This window comes from Anarrhichthys ocellatus, unplaced genomic scaffold (genome assembly GCF_004355925.1).
Source record: "Anarrhichthys ocellatus isolate YVR2014 unplaced genomic scaffold, GSC_Weel_1.0 scaffold29, whole genome shotgun sequence".
Taxonomy (NCBI): Eukaryota; Metazoa; Chordata; class Actinopteri; order Perciformes; family Anarhichadidae; genus Anarrhichthys; species Anarrhichthys ocellatus.
In genome coordinates this window covers 4,042,169-4,067,548 of record NW_022280059.1, presented here as the reverse complement: position 1 = coordinate 4,067,548, position 25,380 = coordinate 4,042,169, and the positions used below count along the sequence as shown (strand labels likewise).

Below are 25,380 nucleotides of genomic sequence, written 5' to 3'. Positions count from 1 at the left end.
GTCAACTTTAACAATTTACTGTCGGAGAGTAACTTTCTAAATTATATTTCATTTTTCTAACATGAAGGAATGGTAGGTAGGTCTATTCTACAGGGAATGTAATCGAGGTCTTCTCTAACACAAAAGAATAAAGGCAGAGGTTGTGAGAAGCAAAACTTACTTCAGCAATGCAGGCTTTCTCAAAAGGAAGCTAGAGCAAAAGCAACTCCTGCAATTAAACAGCAAACACCAGCTCTTCATGCTGCCTGTACTGCAGCGAGCATTATTAACATTTCTGGGTTAGGAAAACTATTACACTGCCCACCACATTTTTACATCAGGTAATTACAGCTCAAGGACACCATGGCTCAAGGTATTGGAATAAGTGTTACTAGCACCTGCCTGGTGGTCACTAGTAGGTGGTCTCTATAGTACAAAAAGACTGTGGAAAGAGAGGGACTAGTGTGAAAGAAATACATTTTTTCAATCATTCATACTTTCTCTCAAGGGCAATTATGAGTATTCCATTTCACCATGGATGGTTGCTTTTATGTTGGCAGGAATGTAGAGGCGATTCAGAGTGCCACTTCACTGAGGTATCTCTTTCAACTATGCTGGCTTTCAAGAATTCAGAGAAATAATGAATGTGTTTGAGTGGCACTATGCATCTGCAGTTATCTAAACTAAAAACAAGCAGGCTTTGCAATGTTGCACACAAGAAATCCTAGCCAAAGCATAACAATCCTACACAATATCACCAATGTTTTTTTTCAAGAGAATTGATGTGTTTAGTCAAAAGGTTGCCAAGACATCACTGAGACGGGAAGCAATTTGGGCGGCAAAGGAACTGATAGATGCAAAAGTTTGTTTTTACAGCTTCAAGAAAGAAAAATGGAAAAAATGTTTGCTCCTTCACTCGCAGCAATCACTGTTGATCTCATATTGCCAAGGGGGCTGCAGCGATGACAAGTGGCCCATTCTGTCATGAACATGGGGGAGGCCATTTTAAAAATTAGGTCTGGCCTATCTTCACACCCAGCTAATGAGAAATGAAGTGAGATCAGATAAGAATTGGGAGTGGGACAGACCAACAGACAGACGAGGAAGCCCCCCTGCCCATGTCACCTCCGCCACTCATGCCAGCGCTTGTCAGGGCTCATTTCCCCCTCAGCTGCCTGGAGACCCCCTCTCCACTTTCTGCTGGAGCCAGAACGGGCCCCCGAAACAGACAGAGGGACAATTCTTAGCAGAGACACAGTCTAAACCAACCAAAAACCACAATGATATGAGGTGTAAATTATTCCCCAATGCGAGATTCTGCCAACTGGATAGCTTCATTACTTCACAAGTGAAATAACAGACAGGGAGAGTGAATGGCAAATAACTCTCCAGGCCAAAACAACCAGACTTTGCTTTAATGAATTTGTAGATATTAAGGCTGGCTGATGGGGCCTCATTATCCCTAATGACATCTTGTATTACTCTTCTTCCTCATTGTCAGGAATCAAATGCATCTTTGCTTAATTACCTAATGAATGACCCGTGAAGTAATGATTTTCCCTTTCCTATTATTCTGTGAAGACATATTTGTAATAAAACACACACAGGCACACATACAAACTGAGATATGAATTGGTGCAAGAGAACATCATTTGCCATATAAATAGATCAAATAGATGAAAGCAAAGAGGAAAGCAAGCTACTTTTGTATTGTGGTTCCTTTATGGTATCAGACCTGCCCAACAAATATATTTGACCTCTACACCATCCCAAAAAACTAATAATAAAGAATAGCATTTGAAATGGCCAGTGAAACACATTCCACAACGCAGATCGTGGTTTTTAAAGTGTTGTTTTACATGTCGTATTTGATTTCCTCTTTCAAAGATGACGTATTTTCTTTGCAGTAGATCTTGTATATTGAATTACAAGACTGATTGTTGTTAATAGGCTTAAGTCGTTTTTTTAGTTATCTTTCCCCTCCACACATCTCATTTTAAAGTCATCCATAAACCAAGTGATGTACAGCAGAAAGTGACAAAATATCACAGGCACAGAACTGTGGAGCCAGACTAAATAAAAATAATCACAAACTGCTGTGACCTGAGGAGGGGAAGAAAATCGACACACTTCAAACACTTGAATTGATGATCACAATACATATATTATAATCTTTTTTTGGATAGAATGTGTATGGAAAAAGGAGACACTGGGAATTTCATCTGCAGAGAAAAAAAGGCAGTCATCAGATGTCTTGTTGAGATGTTTGGATGTAGAGCTGGCCCCCGGAGTAAGAGCAGTCTGTTCTCACATGGGCCGCCAAACACACGTCGGCAGCATCCAGGCAGGCCCAAGAGAGGCCAGAGAGCAGCGGCTTTAAAGATCTACTTCATACTTGGACCCTGTGAGGCCACTGATCAATGTGTGATACCCTGAGAGTTGTTTGAGAGCAGGTAGTAATGCCCTTTGGTGGGAAGAGCTAAGGAAAGACAAAATTCTGACCAGTTTGAAAAACAAATATGGGTTTGAGATATATTCAGAGAACATGAACTTCAACCCACATTGGAAATAGTGAGCCAAAGAATAATTTATATTTTGGAGAGCTGTAAAAAAAAATTCCATAATCAATTTCAGTACATTGCTTTATCCATTATGGTTCCTGTGATTTATAATTTGGGGACATCTCACAAGGAGCCCTCGAAGCTTCTATTTCTGCATTCAAGCCAGTAGTAGCGATAAGGCCAGCATCTCCCTTCACCCCTCCCTCTCCCATGGCCAAACCCTGGGCCAAGATCCCGTCTGCTAGGCCCTCTGTCAGAACTGCACTCTGCATCCAACTCCTTGATTCATTCAATACTACTGCAGACACTTGTGAGAACTGTATGAAAGTCTGTACTTGTAGGAAAAAAAAAGCTTTCTGACTTGAGGAATCACTTGAATTATTAAAACAACTGACGAGCAGCCTTTTTTATAAGAACGCCAAAAAAGAACTTGAGAAAACAATAAGTTTCAGTGACACAGGACTGCAGTCACTGGGGGTGCTGTAATTTGTTTGAACTTTAATTCATCTTGTCGTCTATAGCCATTTTTTTCTCACGCTCAACTAGCCTAATTAAGGTGCCTTTTGAGAGTGAAGTGACATATATTTCTTTGCATAAAGCCCTGAATTTGTCTCTGCCTGTGAGTATGTGAAAACCCCCTTTGTGCCTGGGCTGACAGAGGACTTTACACTGGCTCTGTTACCCTGGAAACCTTTTGAGAGGTGAAGGGGAGGACAGCCAAAGAGGAGATCATCTTGGCCCAAAACCGCAGGTAAATCCTCACTAAGGGAGTGCAATTTAAACAGTTTTACCATTAAAAATTAATCTTTATAGAGGAATGAAAGGAATCAGCAAAGTCCTGCTCTATTTTTCTTATGAATTTCCATTTGTTATGCTCTTCACAATTGCGACCAAGTTAAGTTCAGGCTCCTGCATGAGCTCAGCGCTAAAGTGTGGGAGTGTGTTTACATAATCAATCAATTTACAAACTGTTAATGGAACAAATCTGCAAGAAAATGTCCTACCTCAAGAATGCAGGTCCCTGGAGCTGTGTTCTCCTTGATGGACACATTGTAGAAGTTTCTCTCAAAAACAGGCTCATTGTCATTTATATCCTGAAGCACAACGTTTACCACAGCAGTGGAGGACAGGGGTGGTTTCCCTCCATCTGTAGCCACCACAGTTATACTGGGATTGGGGTTCTTTTCATAATCCAGTTGGGTGAGAGTGGTGATAATGCCCGTAATGGAGTCTATACTGAACCAGTTGGAGTAAGAACCATGGTCTTGTAGGATGCTGTAGTTAACGTCCCCATTAGGCCCCTGGTCTTTGTCTCTAGCTGTCACCTGTAATACAAAGCTCCCTGGGAACACCACTTCAGGGATCACCTGCCTGTACACTGACTGGTCAAACAGAGGAGGGTTGTCATTGATATCAATCACCTGGATGATGAAGGATGACTCTGCCCTGAGAGGAGGAGTGCCTGAATCTGTTGCCATCACCCTCAGCTCGTAGTTGTCTCTCTCCTCACGGTCCAGAATCTGGTCCACACACATCAGATAGATGATGCTATCCTTAGTGGTCAAAGCAAACTTTCCATCTCCTCCCTCTAGCGACACATTGACGTTGGCGTACTCCCCATAGTCTGGGTCAGTGACTGAGATCCTGGCTACATACTGGCCTGGCTGTGCACCCTCTGAGATTCTGGGAGATCCATCTTCACTGAGAAAGATGATGGTCATGGTGGGCTGGTTGTCGTTGTAGTCTCTGACGTGGATGGTGACGAAGGCATTGGTCACTTCTGGCTGGGTAGCGTTGTCTTGCGCCTGGACCACCAACTCGTGCACTCTCCTCATCTCGAAGTCCAGCGGCTTGTTGAGCGTGATGATGCCCGTGCGAGAGTCAATGACAAAGTAGTGGTCCGGGTCGCTTTGTCTCCTGTTGATTTCATACAGCACCATCCCATTGTCTCCTTCATCAACATCTGTTGCGAACACCTGCAGGATGTTGCTTCCTGGCTGGAGGTTCTCTGATATTATGGCATGGTAGCGGCTCTGGTTGAAAATGGGAGCGTTGTCATTAATGTCTTGTACAGTAATATCTAATGTCATTTGATCAGTCCTTTTGGGGGAACCACCATCAAAGGCCTCCAGAGATAAAGTATATGTGGATCTTTTCTCTCTGTCTAGAATGGCATTGACCGCCAAGTCCAGATAAAGAACCTCATTGCTTCCCCTCCTGGTCTCCAAGGTGAATGCCTGGCCAACATTTCCATCTTTGATAAGGTAACCCTGTGTTGTAAGCTGGCCATTATCAGCATCAACAGCCGGCTCAAGAGGAAACCTGGTGCCGATGGCTGTCTGCTCAGGGATTTTAAACATGGCCCTTTTTCTCGGGAACATCGGGGCGTGGTCATTGATGTCATTCACCTTGATGGTCACCTCCACGGTCACACCTGTCATGGTGACTGCAATAAAGTTGTATCTATCCCTCAGTTCCCTGTCCAGAACTTTGGCGGTTTTAATAATGCCTGTGCTCTCGTCTATGTCCAAATCACTACCCACGCCGGTGCCCTCATGGTCTGAGATGAAGTACAAGGATGCTGTGATGCCAGGAGGAAGTCCCGCACTGATGTCACCTACAATTGTGCCTGCTGGCTGTTCCTCATCTAGCTGTAGTTCAAGAGTCCCCCGGACCACGGGCGAATGAATTGTTACAAGCTCCAAGGCCACATACACCATTAGCACAATCCTTCTGTTCCACCAACCCTCACGGTGCGAAAGGTCCATAATAGACTTCCCAAAACCCTTGGCAGCTGTCTTCATATTGGCTCCTTCTTTTTAAACCTGGAGACACACAAAGAGGAAAAGCTGAGCAATATCAAAACCTGAAGGCAGCAGAAACTAAGAAAAGGTGTATTATGTCTGCATGAAATACAGAGTAGGTTAGTTTAAGAAAAACAAGTGTATGCCTTGAACACTTTCCCATATGTTTTATGGGCAGTGTTCCCAACCACAGCACATGCAATACACCCAGCACATAACACTTTCCTGCACCTCTTCATTCCCCTAATAAGTCAACACCTTGTTCCTCCTACCAAGAAGGTTTCCTTTGCTAAAGAAACATCAAAGCCACAGGCCACAGCATACCACCTCAGACAGGGAGTCTTTGGCTGTGGTTATTCAACTTTGATTAAAAAAGATGCAGGAATCGCCACCCAATGTGTTCACCATAGCACTCCCCTCTTGTGTTAGTCCTGGATTTAATATTTATGTGTGCAACCACATTAAGCTCTCATAGAGTGAGCCGTTTTGAAACACCCTCACGAAGCAAGCATTGCTATCTTTCAATACTTGTGAGAGTGAAATTCAAGAATCAAGTGTTGAATCAAGGTGGGAAATATTCAAATATTGATATTTAAAAGTAAACGGTTGTTAGAATTCCTTGCATACACAATAGGCACACTTTGGCAATAGACCCACACCACTGCATAGGATCTGTAACTGAGACTGAGAGACACTTTGGAGCAGTGTGGAAATTATTCAACAAGACTGTCACCATCTGCAGAATAATCCAAAACCACCAAGTTTCTGGCACGCAGAAAAATATTGGGTCTTTTTTATTAAATAAAGAGAGAAGCTTCCAATTGTCTGCGGTTCTGTCTAAACTTACGTAATTCATAACTTCTTTGACTTGTTTGAGAAGTAAATCTAGCTTTAATTTTGAGGAAATATATACAGAAGCACATTATACAGATTAAATTTTGAGAAATTGAGTGTCTAATGAAAGCTCTTCAAGGCTCCCCCCAGTGGTTCAACTGAGGCCTGCAAGGAAACATTCACAAAACATCTGTGTATCTGCATGTGTGTGTGTGTGTGTGTGTCTGTGTGTGTGTGTGTGTGTGTGTGTGTGTGTGTGTGTGTGTGTGTGTGAGCGCACTAAATGCCCCCCATGTGTCCATGAACGCAGTGTGGCGATCTGTCTCAGCTATGGTGGTGACAGTGTGTTTGAGCGACAGAGCAGTACAGCGGAGTTGAAGGGCTCCATGCAGTCTACCTCTCTCCCTTTTTCTGGCTCTGCAGCATTGTAATTGAGGGCTGCTGGAAATTGGCCATAAGCACACAAGATCCCGGGGCTAATTTCAGTCTGCCGTGATTCAGAGCCCACAACACTGAAGACGCTGAATTTAACTTTAATAATCGGTTTGCATTCAAGCATTACTAGTTTTGAAATATTTAAAAGAAATATGAAAATCAGTGCTGTTAACATATTTTAGTTGAAGATTATTTAACAGTGTAGGAATAGAAAGGATCTCAAAGAATTTGCTCCATCAATTCCTAATTCATATTACCATCACAATGATTATAATAAGTGCAAATGACTACTACAAATTTACCATTACATACCATACTTTGGGTTGCCTTGTGAGTGCTGGTCTTGGCAAAAGATAAGCACATCCATGCCGGCCTGAAAATCTTGACGGCACTTGAAATTTAAAGTCTCAGCATTGATTTACTTTACTGCAACACTGGGGATGCACTTTTACAAAGCTTTCTTTAAAGCAGAAAGTTAAACTTTTCAAGGCCAAACTTTTTGTCCAAATGCCACAACTGAAATAATGCACTCTCTGGTAGAGCCACAGTGGAGGACCTCTGCCGAGCAGAGCAGCCTAATGGATACAGCAGACACAGTCGGGTAGGCTAATTGCAGAATGTAAGGCTAAGAAGGATATGGTTTTAAAAGATTCAGTTTGAAGTTAAAGAGAAATGTCTGCATTTTAAAGCTTAGACATTCACCAAATATATGAAATATACTGTCACCCAGCCACCCACCCACCCAGGCCTCCATTGCTGAGAGTTTCATGTCAGAAAGTTAGTGGCCAGTTAGCGCGAGAGGATATAAAAGGTAACAACCTATTCATGCGTAGGGCTTCGGGAAAAGCAATCCCGAAAAAAACAATTCAAAATAGCTGCTGAGTTTGAAAGCTGTTGCATTTATAAGCCGATCCCATTGTTGCTGCTTGGTTTCAGATGTTTTCCTTGCATCACTGTCCAAGATCATGGGGAGTCCCTCAGCTCGTAGTTAAACCTCAGTGAAGAGTTTTGTTAAGATGATGCAACTAGTGTGGTATTAAGTACCTGCAGCAAAGTCTCTAAAATATTTTATTAATTCAGTTTTCTAAAATCAGCATGTGTTTGTGTAACACGACAAGTACATCTCATTGTTAGCAATGACTATAGCCTTGACCCACTTTCTTTTGAATCCTCTAAACCAAGTCAACCAACCAAATCCAAGGTTTCAAGGATTTACATGCAGAATGAAACCTCCGTTTGAATACAGTCGATATCATTCTGGGCACTTTGCTAGCATGACTAGAATCAGCATTAAAATCCCTGGCAGCAGTGAATGTTGGGCACATCAGGCCTGCATTTCTATGTCTCCGCTAGATCATGTTTGGCAAAATGTGTCAGATATTTATTTTTCATGATAGCTGAAAATTCCTTTGCTTATTTATTTTGTGCTTTACAGTTTTCTGTGGAGTACTATTTGTCTTTCTCTCACTACAAGATCAAGACAAGCAGGCCTTTGGTTTGGCAAAACTTACAATAGACAATACATCTGACCAAACAAGGCTGTCTCCCTCTTTGAGCCAATACCCACATGACAGAGAAAAATGCCAAACCTCTCGTGAAATATAAATATGAAGTAGAGAAAATTATTGTGTTAAACATCATAATAAATAGGTGGATTTGCCACAGATCAAAGTGACCAAGTCATATCATTTCATCCGAGAAGACATATCTTGTAGATGTTGAATAATTATCACATTCTTATCCAAGCTAATATCTGAAACTATAATCACATATGATATTAGTGAATGAGATGTTGTGCTTTTCCTGATCTAACCAGAATATCAGATTTTCAGGGGTTTAAACTAAATATTGCTTAAATATCCCAATTCATCAAAAAAAACACACTGTTCTTCACCTGCACTACATTAATTAATACCACCAAATCATTTTCCCCACCAACAGGCCAAGAGGGACGACTATAGTGATATACTATGTAAAATGAGCTCCTAATTCTATGTCATGATTCCAGTTAACTCAAAGAAAACTTCTGAGGTTTTGAGAACATGCCGTGCTGCCAGAGGCTCAACGGAGCCATAATGGAAACCACAGACAGAACTGCAGATTGACTGGACATGAGGATGACAGGCTTAGCACAAAGCAAACTAAAAATCCCTGAATGTTTGCCAGACTATTGCCTCTCACAATTGCAGAGTTTCTGTGCCCTACATTAGCCTTTGAAACGGCATGTAAAAAAAAAAACAGGAAAAGCCATCACAGGCCTGAGATACACATGCACTTCCTGGCCATAACAAACACATTATTGGGAAAACACACTTTTTCACGATGGCTGAAGGTTTCTGAGGGACCGTGACAAGAAGGATCATCTCTTTCCCACCGCAAGAGCAGCATGGCTTGGTTCAGCTGTTTGTGTAAGATGTTCCAGATAAAAAAAACACACACCTTATGTCTTTGAAGATGACACCATCTGACATTGCGTATGGGGTACTAGTGGTTGCATCATTAAAAACACATGTGCATCGAGTTACAGTAGCAGGGGTGCAAGGAGAGTTTGGACAACATTACTAAAACTAAGGTCAAAGTTCACATCATAAGTTGACGGTCACAGAGATGTGTTTAAAAAGGGGGGATTTAAAAATGTGAGGGTTTCCTGCTTTCAGCATTGATGTAGATTATTTTTTTCAGGTCACAAATGACAAAACAAACTGCAGAAATGACCTCTTTCTGGCATGACGCACTCAAACGTTATGGTTGATGTTCACATGACTTATTTTACTGATGACGACACTGCAAGGAGATGAGTAAAACCGCAGTGACCGCGGCCAAGCAATCTTCCGAAATGTAAGGCAGCAAGAAACTGTCTGGGTGGTGTTGGTGTGGCCGTCCTGGGAGACGCATATCTTGTGATTTTCATTCTTTTATTGGAGTCTGGAACACTAGCCTCATCAACAGCATATGCAAGCTACAAAGACAAGACTAGTGAAATGATTACTTCATGCAGTGCACCAAGGGTTTATGACATAATCTTTGGATTGTTATAAAGGCTGCAGTGGAGGTCCACATTTTGGTGGTTTAGTCTGTCAGCACTGCTTTTTTGTTTGTTTTCTGTGTGAATTGCAAAATATAACTCCACCCATGGAGTCACACATTATAATAATTCTCTTTATAGCTATTATTACAAACACTTAAAAATTGCCGTAAAAAATATTGCATATGGATGAATAATTGCTTAGATGGGTGGTTGGATGAAAAATGTATTAATTGAATTAAAATTATTAATTAAAAAAAGTTTTAGTAGTATCCACTGTTATGGTATGGTCAGCCTTATTCTGTAAAAGTATTCAGCAGACTGGCAGCAACAATGTAACTGAACATTTGCTAACTTAACAATTGTAGAGGTGGAACTCAAATGGAACAAAAAGCAAGACTCCCCCGTGCACCTCAAACTGATGACTGGTGGGGAGTAAAAGCGAAAGGAGGAGGAGCCTCCTTCTAGTGTCTAAAGTCAAAAAAGGCTGCATAATTACGCAGCAGCACCATGGCAACCATCACAGTCACAACTAAAGTGCGCGCTGATGGGCCCCACAGGACACCAAAGTAATGTATTAATTGAGGGAAAGGAACACCTATTCACGGTCAATGAACACAAGTCTGCCAACACAATAACTGTGCCGACATGTGGGTAATCATTTGGTATGTGTTCCACTGGAGGAAGAGGGAGGCACAAAGGCGCAGCGGCAGCGGCAGCGGCACACGGAGGACAATAGAATAACTCCATAGGTTGACCTGTTTGTGAGGAATGTCTCAGAGGGGTTTTAAAAAAGTGTGACCTGACAAGCAGCGAAAATATTTGGCTGCTTTTCAAAGTATGCGCACAAGCTGAGCTCGTTCTGTGCAGGGCTGCTTACGATCACAACGGAGTCGAAGATGTCATACCCAAATGAAAGAACATCTCATGCTCGAACTTGCATAATAAACTTTATCAACAGTTTTTGCATGTAGACGATTGAGGATGAAAGCTGGAAAGTAACACGCCACATATTGTTTAAAACTTTACAACATGTTTTCAAATGAATGCGTAGAACTGTATGTTACCGCTTCAGAGAAGTCTGACTGAGCATGAAAGAGCTAAAGAAAATACCCCTTTATTAAAAAATAGACTATAACTGCACACATGGGATCCACGAGTGGGTTGCAAGTGTTTTAAACATTAAACAAGTAAAATAAAGGTGTGGTTATTATAGATGACCTCCACTGATGGACAACTCCATCGCATGTGAGGAGATCTGTGACATGGTGGATACTCACATTCATCTGTTGCTCTGCTGTGTTTAAGAGAAGACGAGCCGAGTCCCAAGATGTCCAGGTTCTTCTCAGTATTCCTTTGCGGAGTCCAAAGTGAGAGTTACATCCATTTCAGGACTCGTATCCTTCGCCAGTGACTGTATTGATTCCTCCTCGTTGTTTCCTGGCTAAATTCCTATTTAGTTCTCTCCGATTTCTTCCCAGACGAAATGTTTAAAAGTCAAATCGCAAACTTGTGTCTCGTAAAAACTTTCCTGCCGTCCTCTTAGACCTTATCAACTTATCGGCATCCACTGTTTGTGTGTGTGTGTGTGTGTGAGTGTGTGTGTGTGTGTGTGTGTGCTGCTGCAGCACGCTGACTGAAGCCAAACAGTGTGGGGCTGAGCAGTGAACGTCCCTCTCCAAATCTGATTTATTCAACACGTGACTGACGGAGTGCAAACTCCTGCTCCTCTCCTCTTTACTGCTGCTGCTGCTGTGGCTGCCACAAGGAACCACGCCGACTGCAGAGAGTCAGGACGAGTTATTGCTGAACTTTGGTGCCACCATCCTTTGCAAAAGGGAATTGAAAATGAGTAACATAACGGTGCAGCGCTCCAGAGTAGCTGGTTTAAATGATCTGGAAAGCTGTGATAGATTTTGAAAATAAATTGTCCAAAGGTTTGGATGAGTGTGCTGTCGCAATATGTATATGGCAACACATTACTGTGGTTGAAAACTGGGTGAGTGGAGCTCTGAAATGTCAAACATCACAGATTTTATCTGGCAAAGCACTTGCAATATGTAGATTTTATGTTTTTAAAATATTAAGTTCCTTTTGGAATAACTTTACCAAAGAAAACAGCAACATAAAGACTCATTTTGACATAAGTATGTGATTGAATCATAAGCTTTGATGTGAATTTCAAGAACAGAATTTCTGACTATTAAGGGTAACTCGATGGATACCAGGGGCAAATCAGAGTATAAATCTTCAAAAGTAAATATCATATTCGGATACCTTCAGGCTCTCGGGTGCCAGAGTGTGGCTCGCCTTATATCTATTTGATACCTTTGACAAAACAACCTCAACAAATCAACAGCATCACAAGGAAGCCTATATCAAACCGACAGCCTTTTCCTTCAGATGTTAGAAGTCAAGAAACCTCCTGGGGATATTTTTCATCTAAGTCAAAAATAGAGAGGAGACAATGCCCCTAACTTTTCCTCACATCTTGTGACTCTTTAAAGAAGCATTGTCTGCTTCTACCATCAACTCCCAAGAGGCTCCCAAGAGGCTGAGCTCCCAAGAGGAGCTCAGCTTTTATCTCTAATAGTGCTGGAACCATAACCCTGCTTCACTTTATTGTGAATGTCTGAAAGCTCTGAGAGTTATTAAAGCCTCGTCACTTTGCATTTAGAAGTTATAGACAAGGGAGCAACAGAGAGGTCCTGCTGTGTCAACAATAATATTTATTTTGAAGGAACAGTTGACACAACTGGAGTGAATGCGTGCAACTGATCATCTTGCTTTCATTCACTGTTTCTTTTGTAGGTTTATTAATCTTTGTGTTCATCATCATTAAAGAAACATATTTTACGCACCCTTGGCAAAAGAAAATAAAGTCATATGATTTATGTTAAAATCCTATCAGCCAAATACAGTGACAGTATAATATACTGCTGTATCGTTCCTTTTGTGCAGATTAAGAAAAATACAACTTTTGAAAAGTTTGGTCAGTGTCATACCTACAGTTCATTATTTCTGCTGGCTGAACCTTTTTCCCTCCAAGCAACCTAGTTATGTCTCCCCACTCTCACTCTGAACCGCTATATCACCAAGTGAAATGAGTTCCAGCTCTGGTAGCTACTCATTATAACTGTGACAGCAGAGCAGAGGAGGCAAACTCACACAGACATGCACACACATTGGCGCCAATCCACACAAATTCACGTGGACACACACAATCACAAAGTCAGATGACATTTATTCATTTACTAAGTCAGAATAGCATACAGCTTTACCTCTTCAGGGACAACTAAGAGAATCATCTGCATAATCTGTCCCTTATGTGTTTAATGTCACTTATGTAAGTTATATAGCACGTTGTACACAAAATAATGTTTAGAGATTGCAAAAAATAAAGTAAATAGACAATGATGTGGAGTTATAACGAGTGTCTAATAAATACCAGCCTACTAAGATGTGGAGTTGTAAAGAAAACAAAGGAGTTTGTTTTCATTTCTCTTCTTAGATAACATGTAGGGCTGTTTCATATTATCAACTCAAGTTATGACCTTGTCTCACTATCTATGTAGTCTGTCACTGTGTTTGTTAAACAGAGAAAACAATAAATTCCTTGTCTTATCATGAAGCATTTCATTACAAATATCCTCTGTTTTTTTAAATTTTATATAAATATGTAAACAGAAACTGCCTGTTGACAAGACAATGGATTGTCAAATATCCTGTTGACGGCATGCTAATCACACGAAATTTTCTCGAGACAGAATTCTATTTTCAGTCTATTCTGACATTGATAAACGATGAAAGATGAGCTGATGTACTGAAACTAAATGTAAAAATGTCAACCTGAGGCATTTGTCTATGTTTTAAAAAAAACAACAACCAGCAGATTAGGTATTTTACTGTGGATCGATAAATTGCATAAAAACATCAGAGGAGCATCTGTTGCTCATTTGGCACCAGCACTTTAGTTCCATACATAAAGTACGACTTGGATTTCAAGCTCAGATTTTGCTCTCTACATTCTAAAACTGAATCTGCACTCAAGGTCCTTCCGCACTTTCAATTCATTTTTCATGTATTTTTTTTCCACACACAAGTGAATAGAATCCACTGAGTTCAGTGCCTCATCCTCACTCAATGAGAGAAGCTTGACTGCTCGTAGGAGACCCTGGAAAGAAAGGCAAGGTGCTGTAATAGTGGATAAATCTGCAATTTTACTTTGAGGTTAGATGCTGTCCACATCACAAGGCTGTGGTCTCAGTCATTTTTTCTGTGATGGCTATTTTAGTGACATTTGACCGTGGAAACCACAGAGCTTGGCTCCTTTAGTCGTGCTGAAACTCCGTGGAAGAAATAATAAACAGATCCAGTTTAATCGATATTAAAGTAAAGTGTGTGACAGGCAGGAAGAATTATTCTCAGCCAGAAAGAAACCTAATGCAATGAAATGAGAATAAATATGTAATTAATGAGCTGGCCACGCATAATACAGTGGGAAGCTGCATAGGATTCATCTGTTCCGATATCTTCCTTCTTTAGTATTATGAGATAGCAAAATGATGGGTATGATTTTTCTTGGGAACGTTTTCTTGTCGTTAAATTTGTATCTTGCTTATGTACAGCAGTTGACCCACGGATCACTGAAGTCTGTGTTGTGTTTGTTACACTTAGGTTTTAATTGTTTGCATTTACAAGTGTGCCTTGGGTAACAATAAATACACTTTAAATGGTTGATGCTTTTTAGAGCATGCCAAAATATGAATTTCATCAAGTCTTGGAAAACCCAGTTAAAGAAGCAGATCATGATCTTACCCCATTGTGCGGATTCACAACAGTGAAAGTGTTTGGCCTCCTTTTATTTTCATTTATCAAGACAACAAAACAAATAACATGGATGATTAAACTTAAGCACCAGTTGAACAAACATGCTCTTCCTCTGTTTCTGAAAACTGTCAAAAACATTTGAGCATTTCTTAAATTAAATCAGACGTTACTTTAAACCAAAAGAGCATGCATTTCATTTCTCAACGTATTCAGAGTTCATTGTGCTGGATCAATTTGTGTTTCCTAAATATTAATATTCTGTAAGCCAGACTTCAGAGCAAAGAGTGATTACAAGTTGCTTCTCCACAACAGCCTGATCTAAACATAATGGAGGGTCTCGGTATGAGTTGTAGGCTTTAGTTAGCTATGTCTCCAAAGTGGACTGAGTAGAATATTTGATGCAGAAACCTGAGTGGGGGTTTTGAGTGGTTGGGCATGTGCTTGAGCAGGAGTCTAATGTGGACCTTTATTGAGGCAAAACACTAACCAGAAGCACAAGTGGACCATTTCCTCCAGATTGCTGTGCATTTGAGGAAATATGAGCTTTGGTGTACTGAATGTAACTTTTGAAAGAATGTGCTTCACACGGTTGATGAATGAGAAGACCTGAGATCAGCGCTTCATCAAGTTAAAAAGTATTTTCAGTTGCAATGTATTAAGGCACACTTGCATCATATCTGTGTGTATGCATTGTGTGTGTCTACATACTCTAGCCTTACACTGTGTGATCCAAAGTGTATTAGATATTAAGTGCACAGGTGATTTTCATTTGGTTAAGAACAATTCTGGGAGTACTAGCTCTTTGTCATCTTCTGGTTAATCATGATGTAAAAGCTCTTTTATAGGTTTGTGTTTAGTGTTACCACTGCTTCCTGACTCCAAAACTTGCAACAGTAAATCTTTTATGTAAAGAAAAGTAGTCTAAATTATTTGAGATACCCTAGCCTGGACCATGAAATCAAGGCCCACAAACTCATTATATATCAAACAATAAAATATTCATGATTTGAAATTTGCCTTAGGACGATAAACAGACAGTATCCAGTCTACCATGGTGGTATATACTGAGTACATATAACATATAACACTTAGTGAAAAGATGCTGTGGTGTGGTTGTGCTGTGGTTATGATCAGCAAGTCCCAGGTGTGAATCTGTAACATAAATACAAAGCTCTGCTGACAAAGATCCAGTCTGCTCTGCAAATGCTTGTGTGGATTAAAATGGCGACTAAACACAACAATATTCTGTTTCTCGTGCCTTCTCTGAAGACAAAGCCAATAAGTAAGCCCTGCAACTCTTCTGTTTACCTCCTACATACTATATGTAGACGGGCCAAATCTGTCCATCTACTGCGCAATACGGGATAAATCAGCTTAATGATGCTGCAAAACAGCTATGGGCTATGCACCCGGTATTCCTGGGCCCATTTAGGTTTTTGTTGGTGTGTCTTTAATAATTCATGCATTTAACCGGTCAAACTGGGAGAACTTCACAACAAGGCTTTCTGAGGGCTAGTGGGTACACTTAAACACAAAATGGATCAATGATGAATGAAAAATAGTGAACAAAGTAAATCTTTCCATCAGTAGATGTCATGCTGCTTTCACCCCTCCGCAGGCTGAGAGCATATACTGTACAGCTGCAATATGTAAAGACTCTGACATTACAGGATTGAATCTGTCTTCAATGTTGGCACATGGTGTTATGGTTTCACTTTATTGGAGTCAGAGAGATTTCTGGGACATGTGATGCTAAATAACCAACCTTAAATAACTGTATTTTAATAATGTGACCTTAAAAAGTGTCTCTCGTATCTTAAATTAAATTGACCAAATTGGATCATACAAACAGCTTCAATACATAAAAAAAATATCTCCATATGAGTTTTTTGACACCAGTGTCAGGAGAAATAGAATATACAGAATGTATTAGAAAAATCAAGAAAACTGACATTTTCTCTCAAGCCAAGCAGCAAAGAGTTATTTTTGTCAGTCTAAGGAATGAACTCTTCGAAAAAAAATCTACCAAGGTTGAGAACAAATGGAGCATGTCAGCAAAAGGATTTCTCTTGTTGGAAAATGCAGCTCTAAAGTGATTTGGAAATTGAACTTTTGGGAGCTTCTGCTATTTACAATTGATATAAATTGATTCCCTTGCTCCAAACCTGAGCATGTGTATTCACAGTAAACATCCAAATACAATAATTTGTAATATTATTTATCCTTTAAGTTCCATCACTTCTAAATACTACACAGGACAAGATCTACCTCTGGCTCTTGGCCAGACTTATAACAATCACACCCACTTCAAAAAAAACAAAATCTTCTGGGCTGTCCAGTGTGAACGCTTTCTAATTAATATGCTATCAATCAAACAGGGCAGTGTGTCGTTCTCCTGCAGGAAGAAATTCCTCAGACATTGTAGGGAGTCTAAGTAATTCTGATGGAGATCACTTTTATTCTTCAGGAATGCATTCTGTTGTTCAGGGGAGGAATGCACAGCATTGAGAGGGCTGCCCTGGAATTCCCAAAACAATTAAATTGTTCAAGCAAAAATTTCTTTGAGGAAAGAAAAAAAAAAACTCGAATCCCATTAATCCACACTTCACAATGCCCTCACTTGAGAAAGTTTAGACAACTGTTGACTCTACTTGGTCTGTCATTTTCAAACACGCTGTAGCAATAAGCTTTGGCATTGTCAGGGTTAGCACAGAGCAACCAGGGCGAATTCCTTCTCCTCTTCAGCCTCACTGAACTCTTAGAACTGCATGTCCTGACCACGCAGATCACAACCAACATGACTAAAAAAAGGGAGTGCGTTCAAATCATCCTGCAGATGGAGTGACAGAATCAACTGAAATAATATACAGTATATTACCGTGGAAACTTCTTTTCTGCCATGAGTCAGTTGCTGTGATCATTTTTCTTTGGCAGATGTGAAGCTTTCGGTTGGTTCCACAGGAAACATAAATGACCCACACCCTCCTATCACCAATAAATCATACTCCCGTATTCATGGCAAGAGGAGCGAATGTCATCTTATTTGACAAGTTCAGAAGAAATTGTGAGTCAACATCAACACAGAGTCAAAAGGTAATCAATACTGTAGTAAGCTGTCATTGACCCTGCTTGAGTAATTGTAAGAGGGAAAAAAATAATTCATTCACGTTCACGTATAGTTAACCTCTTTAAATCAGGCCCATATGGGGAAGCAGATATAATACAAACAGTGGCTCCGTCTCATTATGCTCCACATGAACTAGAAGTTGCCACGGTTCTTCTGAGCAATGCTATGACATTGATGGGCCAAGGTTTTCTTGTTAAAGACAGCCGTAGGATATTTTTCAAATCTTATTCTACAATGTGGTTATGCTTTCAAAAAACATGTATCTGCAAAGAATGTTGTTTTGCCAGTTATGTATTTAGGGGAGAGGCATCAGCCCTCAAGGCTGCCAACTTCACCAACAATTTGTCACATGATCATATGGTCATGCTCATGAGCAAATATTTACATAACAAGAAACAGGACTGAATAGTTAGAAATGGTGAGCAGCTCCTTATGGGGATGCAAATACAAAACAGCTTTCTGTATGACGTGCACAAACAAGTTCAAAAGACACAACTGAGGATTTGCAGGTTTTTTTGGTGACTCAAAATAAGAAAAAAACATCTTGAAAACAGCAACGCAAAGGCTGTGTATAGTCTTATTGTTTGGCAGCGTTGCAGTTAAGAAGTGTTCACTGTTGTGTTTGTGAGAATGTCTTTGCTTTGAGGATCTCTTTAAAGGTGCATTACACAGGATTCCGAGCATTAATACAGCAGCAAACTACATTTTTGGTAGTGGAGTAATGTCGACTTGAGCAGAGAATGAAGTCGCTATCTATCCCTCTGTGAGTGTTGTTATCCAAGCTCTGTTGGCATTGTCGCCAGTTTGCAGCGCTGTTAGACTATTAGCTCCATCAGCTGCAAGTCCACTGCTCAGCCATCGGCATGTTGAGAGCTGTTCAGAGGCAATAGAAATGCTCCCAATACCATGTATTGCACCATATAAGAGAGTAATTTACCAAATACCATGATGGGTTCTTGATTTGTTCCCACAGTTTTGTTGTGATCTTTACAAAATATGCTCATGCTCAATTTATTTGTTCAATATGAAGCCTATATTAAGTCAAAATTGTGTTGTTTTCCGTTAAGATGTGGATGCTGGTTTCATAAGACTCACTACCAGGTGCACAGTTAAAAGGGAGTGCTATTGTCATTCAGCTACAACCAGAAACCGCAACAGGGATATGGGATAAGATTTCAAGTGTATCTGGCCAACTGTCTGAGGAAGTGTGCGCTGGAAAAACATCTTTTTGGACAATTAATTAAAAGGTCATCCCTCTCCAGCCCCCACAGTGATGATGGAAAGCAACAGAATTTGTTCAAAACCTGTCAGCCAGGAGAGGTATATACATAGATGTATACATCCTCAGGGGTTTCTAGAGTCCCTCTGGTAGGGTCAACGTCCTATGAACCAATACACTTACTATATACATATATCTGCTCATCCTTTGTCTGTCATACATTTTCAGTAATTCAAATTCCTCAGGTCTGACATGTGCATGTGTTCACAGGTTTTGTGAACACAATCATAAATTGAATAATACAAGTACAATATAAAAGTGTGTATATCATAGAAGGTGAACAGATTATCACATTTAATTTATATTTCTATGATTTTATGTGTGGAAAGGGACATATTTGTCCTGTATACGAAAATACTAGTGGCAGGTTAAAACCCTAAAACACATATTGAAATCGTTTTTAGTTTCTTATAGACTTCATACAGAATATACCATGGCCTATATTTGGCAATATCATATTGCAATCTGTTTATCCCCAAAGGAGCACGAATATACTTATGGTTACCATTGATAATAAGGTCTCTCATTTTGCTTCCTCTGAGGGCATCACAAAAGGAAATATCTAGCAAATATAAATATTGCCTAAGTGATGATGTACTTAGGAAAATAAAAAACATCAGGCTGGCATCTTTTCTGGCTCCTTCGTGTTCTTGAGTGTTTAACATAACTGTTAGATTAATACCATAAAAACATATGACTCTCTGCGGTCTAATGTCTCTGCTGTATTTGTCCTTGGGGCAAAGCCTTCAAATTATAAAGACTTATGTTTCATATTGGCCAGGCTCAGCTGCTAAATGTTGGAATCTTACCTCGTATTCATATAATCATACTGTGAGAATCTCAGGAATATAGCCACATCTAAGGGTTATAACACACAGCTGCGACCATATATATCTATTTCCTGAAGTCTGAACAGCTGGTCAGTTTTGATCTATGACTTTAAATCACCAAAGTGAAAAGTGCTATAGCATGCAACGTGTCCTGTTTTGTAAAATAAGCCCATCTTGGGAAACATAATAAAGGCTTGTCAGGAGTTTAGGAACAAAGCTAAATAGAAAAGCCATATAAATCCATAGCAAATACAGAAAGAAAGATGAACAATAAAGGTGATGAGGAATAAATCTCATATATAAGTGGCCCAAATGGGCCGATCCTATATCAGCATGTCACGTTTCAGTGTTAGTCATGGACAGATGTTTGAGACAAGAACTGCTCTGATACTGTCAAAGCCATATGTGCTTTGGTTTGAACAAACACTATAATCAGAAGCACTCTATAAACCAGCTGCTGAGCCCACGACTAAAAATACGCAGACAAGGTTACACATCAGAAACTACAGATAAATATAGCGGTATAATCATTTTAATGGTGAAATAAATTATTATGTAACCTCAGATATAGTAAATAACCACATCCCGTTTTTTCCCTTTGATGATCTGCTGAGGTTTTGAACCCAGATCCTCTTCCTGAAGCACAGGGAGTCATTTTGTTCTCTGACTCATCAGTTCAGGAACCTAGAGCCACCGCCTGTAGCCAAATAATTAACAAATGGTGAGGCTGTCGTAAAAGATATAGAAGTTGTATGATCAAGGAAGGGTGGAAGAAGCTTGGGATGCAAGATAGGAGACAGCCCATGGCTTCTGCATGTCAGTGAGGCAGTAGTCCAGCTACCAGTGCAGAATCAGTTTGTGAAAGGATGAGACTGAAAACTAGACACTCAACAAATATTTGATTTAGTTTGAAGCTCAATTTTTAAATTCACATGGATGCACTTGCCTGACCACTTGCACAGCACTTCCCATACAGTCAAACAGCATGTAAGTCAGATAGGAGATTATCCATTCCCATTGAGAAAACACAAGAAAACCAATTGCTAAACCAGATTAGAATGGTCTGTTCCACCTTCTCCCTCTTTGGGATCCCAGACCCCCCTGCTAAAAGTTATAGTTCTTGTTTTGCCCTTCCAGTCCAGCTCTTGTGCACATTCCAAAACAACACTATAAACATGCAAAACTTAACTGACAGTTCTTTATAGTAATTTGGTCTTTATCCAATCACGTCGGAGCTTCTTCTCCCTGTCAGCGTTGTAACATGTTTTCCCCCACCAGTTTCCTCAATCTCTTTTTTTGGGATCCCCAGGAAATCCCGGGCTAGCTAAAAGATCTGATCCCTCCAGTGTCTCCTGGGTCTACTGTTTGGCCTCTCCCTAGTTGGTTCTACCTAAAACACCTGCCAGGAAAGGGAAACACTAAGCAGACCTCTATACCAGGTGCTCAACCTAGTTGCCACACCCCAGGCCCATTTGGATCCATTGCCAAAGTCTGCTGTTAAAACCAACCTGACTGCGGGTTCTACTGCAGAGGTATGCATTTACATGAAAAATGTGATGGCCCTTGGGTACAAGCATGGTTCCACTTTGAAGACCACCAGTGCTGGAGGATAAGCTAGTGATGCAGGGACAGCAAAAGCAATAGTGCAGACATGGGACCTGTGCTATGGGGGAATCATCTAAATCCGAGACAAAAAACAAATGCATATCAAGGGCACTGATGATATCCCAACCCACAAGTCTTACAAGAAGGCTCTAACTCATCATTCTTACACTGCATGGAAAATTTGAAAAAGAGATATACAGAAAGTAAAAGCCAGAACAAATAGAAGACATTCCTTTGATGTACAGAACAAAACCAGAATGGGGAGGAGGGGGTCATGACGAGGGTACATCACTAAACTTTACTTCCTATGTCATGCTCGGTGAGCTTGGGCCAAAGATGTTGTTTTAATGGTGTGCAGAGAGAGGGAACAGGCAGAGACAGCAGAAGGATTAAATAACTGGGTGTAATATCCACCAGTGTTTTTCTAATCACCACAGGGAGCCTGCAGGAGCGGAAGACTCTCTCCAGACCATCTCAGGTCTGGTATTAACATCATATCTAGTACATTAATATGTCAACTCTGCAATCACTAATCGGTGTCTTCATGTCTATCATTAACTTTACATGTCCACAGTGGATTCTAATGTAAATTGTACACTGACACAAAGCCACTTGTTATTATGTTCTATGTTCATCTCTCATTGCATATCATACTGTGTCTGTGAAAAGTTTCTTTGGACCATTTTCTTTAAACATCATAATAGCAGATTAGCTAATACTGTCAGTAAATGTGGAAAATCCTAATAGCTAAAATATGTAAAACTCTCATGTATTAACTCATAACCTTTCAAACTCCTATATTTTAGCTGGAAACATTATGTGCAATTTATATTTCTGAAGGAATAATTGTAAATTTTACTCCGCTGAATCAGAAAGGCTACATTTAGTCACTTTGTAGTTGCACCATTCACATAAAAACATATCCGCTCACACATTGCCCTAGTTTAAGCTATTCAACACTATATACGTACATAGTGAAAATAAGCACCAGCTGAACCAGCTGACACATTAATGCATCAACAATTTAACACACAGAATGGAGTACACTCATCCTGAGTATTTTCTACAATTACATTTTGCAGCTGATACTTCTGTATTCCACCACATATGATTTTTGAACTTTTACTTGCATTTAAGTGTAATTTCTGTACATGATCTGAATTTTTCTACTATGTGGGACAATCACAGCAATAATCTAGTGAAACAGCTGTTGGGAATCGACATTGAGAGGATATGGGTTGTAATGAAGTGTCCTGTGGGAAACATTTCTTCAACAAGCACCAATTTCAGGCAGCGTATTTCCAGAACTGCAATATAAGTGCTTATTATGTAGAATGAAAAGGTTCTGCAACATTCTCGCCTCTATATCATCAGTAGGGTCAGACTAGGTGATATTTAGTGGTTCACACTCACCCATTTGGAAAGAAATTGACATTTTTGCACTGTTTTCCAAAAGCATTTTTGCAAGCAGCACTGTTTTCAATCAGCTTGCTGAATAGTGACAACCCACAAGCCAGTGGCATTTACCAAAGCACTGAACCCAATCTGGGTGCAGTACAAACATTCTAAATATAGGACTTCAGAAAGCATCCTACTTCTCCTTGGGGTGAGGAGCAGAAACATCTGTACCTTACGTGAGATGATCTCCACATCTGGCCTGAGTCCTGATTGTTGCAAGGGTGTGGGCATGCACCAACAGCTGCAGCCAACCACTCCCAGATGTTTCTGATAGGCCAAGTGTCTAGCTGTTTGTTAGGCGTGGGGTGATCTTTGATCCTTCGACAGCGTTGGCCGTAGTGTTATCGTGAGGAGGGCCTGAGAGGCTCCGAGAGGCACACAACGGAAGCACTGCAACCTCACAGAAGGGCCTGTGGTGCACTGTGGTGGAAACAGGCATGGTAAAGTGGCTTCAGCTGTGGAAAAGAACTCTTTGGAAACCACCCAGCGCCTCTATCTAGACCCAGTCGCGCTACTGGCATCGTAATGGAGGAAGTAAACACATAAGTATAGTATATAACCTTGTGATTTAAAGTTGCACCAGTCAAAGAGATGAGTGTGTAATCTTTAAGTGTTTTTTATATGAAAGAAATGGAAATCTCTGAAACTTTGTAATAAAAAACTTTTAAAAGATGTTAACTCATAAACACATCAATGTTAATGTATTCAGCAAAAATTATGCTCAATTTCTACGTTGAAATGCTTTTTCCATCATATATCGGTGCTGAGTAGTGTAGCACATTGTGGCATGGAGGACACCAATGTCATAAATAACCCTTTTTCTCTTTTCCAGAAGGGAAGAAGTTTGCCCTTCTGCTGACATGATCACTCAGCCTGAGCTACACGTGGCTAAAACCTCTTTGAACTGATGAACATCCTGCTCCTACACCCCAGGGCTATAAAGGCCTGACCATCCCTGTCAGCGCTGTGACAGGCTTTATACACCCACCATTTTCTTTAAAAGACAAGTGGTGCACACCAGGCCAGAACTTCAAAAATAAACATGGCATTTACGGACCGGAAAAGGCTTTGCATAGCTATGCCACTCCCGCTTCCTCTCTCATCCAGCCTGGCTTGGTTGGTCCCACTGCAAGAGCACTTCAGCAACAGGTCCTAAAAAGGCAGCACGGCAGATTTCTCTCCCATACATTAAATACCCATGCCTTGAGGTTCAGATACACCAGTTTAGATCATGTATCAGAGAGTAATAACAAACTGGAGAGACCCATGTCTCACCAGGTTGGAAATGCCACCAGGAACAGCTTCCCACAAGAAAGGCAGGAAACAGCTTACGGTCAGAAAAAGCATCCATGCACAAAGTGGATGGAGTTAATCAACTAAAAATATTTCAATAATTTTTGTCAAGTAAGTAACACTAGAAGCAATCTCAAATCAAAACTCAAGCCATACAAAGTCTCAAAACTAGCTGGATCGAAAAATAAAAAGTTCAGAAGCTTATCTTAGATGTCAACACACCATATTCCTTCTTTTCCAAACAACCAATCTCAACTACCGTTCACATACATGTCACATTAATCATGGGATTCAATCTCAGACTAGCCTGAGGTAGATATGGAGAGTTTTAGTTGGAATTGACTGTTCTGACTTCGAGCCTCTCCCACAACTGGAATCTCATGAAGAGCATAATTCATGAGTGCAATAAATGTATGTATCAACTGTGAAACAAAAGTTGGAGAATGAATATTCAATTCAACAAGAGTTGTACAAAGTTGAATTCATTTGTACAGCTCAATATCACAACTCGGGCTGTAAAGTCAAATCCAGACTCCCTGAGAAAACAAGGAAAGAGTTAAGATAACAGAAATTCTGCAAAATATTGTAGCCTGAGTCAAAATGAAAACAAATTCCAGCTTCCTGTGTATCAACAATGGTAATAAACAAATATTATCAAACATAACTCACAAAATCCTTGAAATCTGATCAAAATTTAAATTTCATATTGGCATTGTGCTTCTATTGTCATTAATTTTAAAATGCAAAAACATATGTGGCATTACTGCCATGTCTGGCGTATTCAGACCCCTAAAGCTTTGCTCAGCCAGGGCTCAGATAAAGGTTCCTCATTTCCACGGGCAGCCCCCTGGACAGCTGCAGAAATTAGAGGATTTGTGAAAATGAAAAAAAATCAGATGTACAACCTGGAAAACAGAAACAGATCCCTTTATATAATGGATTAATTATATGAGCAAAGACTTCAATGCTTGTTCATTGTGCTTGTTTTTTTAGTTGCTCTTTGCACACATTGTTCAACATCTTAGGGTTCTATGATTCTAAAGTCAAGACACAAGCCAAACATTATAATGTTACTATAATACATAATTGCGTCATTTCAATTCCTCATTCATCATGTTGTATTTTGCACTTTTCTCTTTTTTTATTTCAGTCATTTTTATATTATCTAGCACAGTTTGACATTCCTGCATCATGATTAAAGACATATTTAAATCAGTTATGCCATGCCTCGCAGGCATTCATTCACTAAATATTCTGCTGTGACCAAGCTAACTATCACTCTTTGACTATGTTGCATCAGAGCAGGGTATAAAGTTTTAG

At 40.2% G+C, this 25,380-nt stretch overlaps 1 protein-coding gene across 1 annotated transcript in view; it reads right to left on the bottom strand.

The window, feature by feature from the left end:
• The window catches only part of LOC116392378 (protocadherin-16-like), a 79,235-nt gene extending 67,932 nt beyond the window's left edge, over positions 1-11,303 (bottom strand). Inside the window, exons 1-2 of the mRNA XM_031863762.1 lie at positions 10,919-11,303; positions 3,545-5,365 (exon numbers count right to left, since the gene is read on the bottom strand). Of these exons, the coding sequence (XP_031719622.1) occupies positions 3,545-5,344 (1,800 nt within the window). The 5' untranslated portion in view covers positions 5,345-5,365; positions 10,919-11,303. The remainder of the gene's footprint in view (positions 1-3,544; positions 5,366-10,918) is intronic.
• Between the last annotated feature and the right edge of the window lie 14,077 nt (positions 11,304-25,380).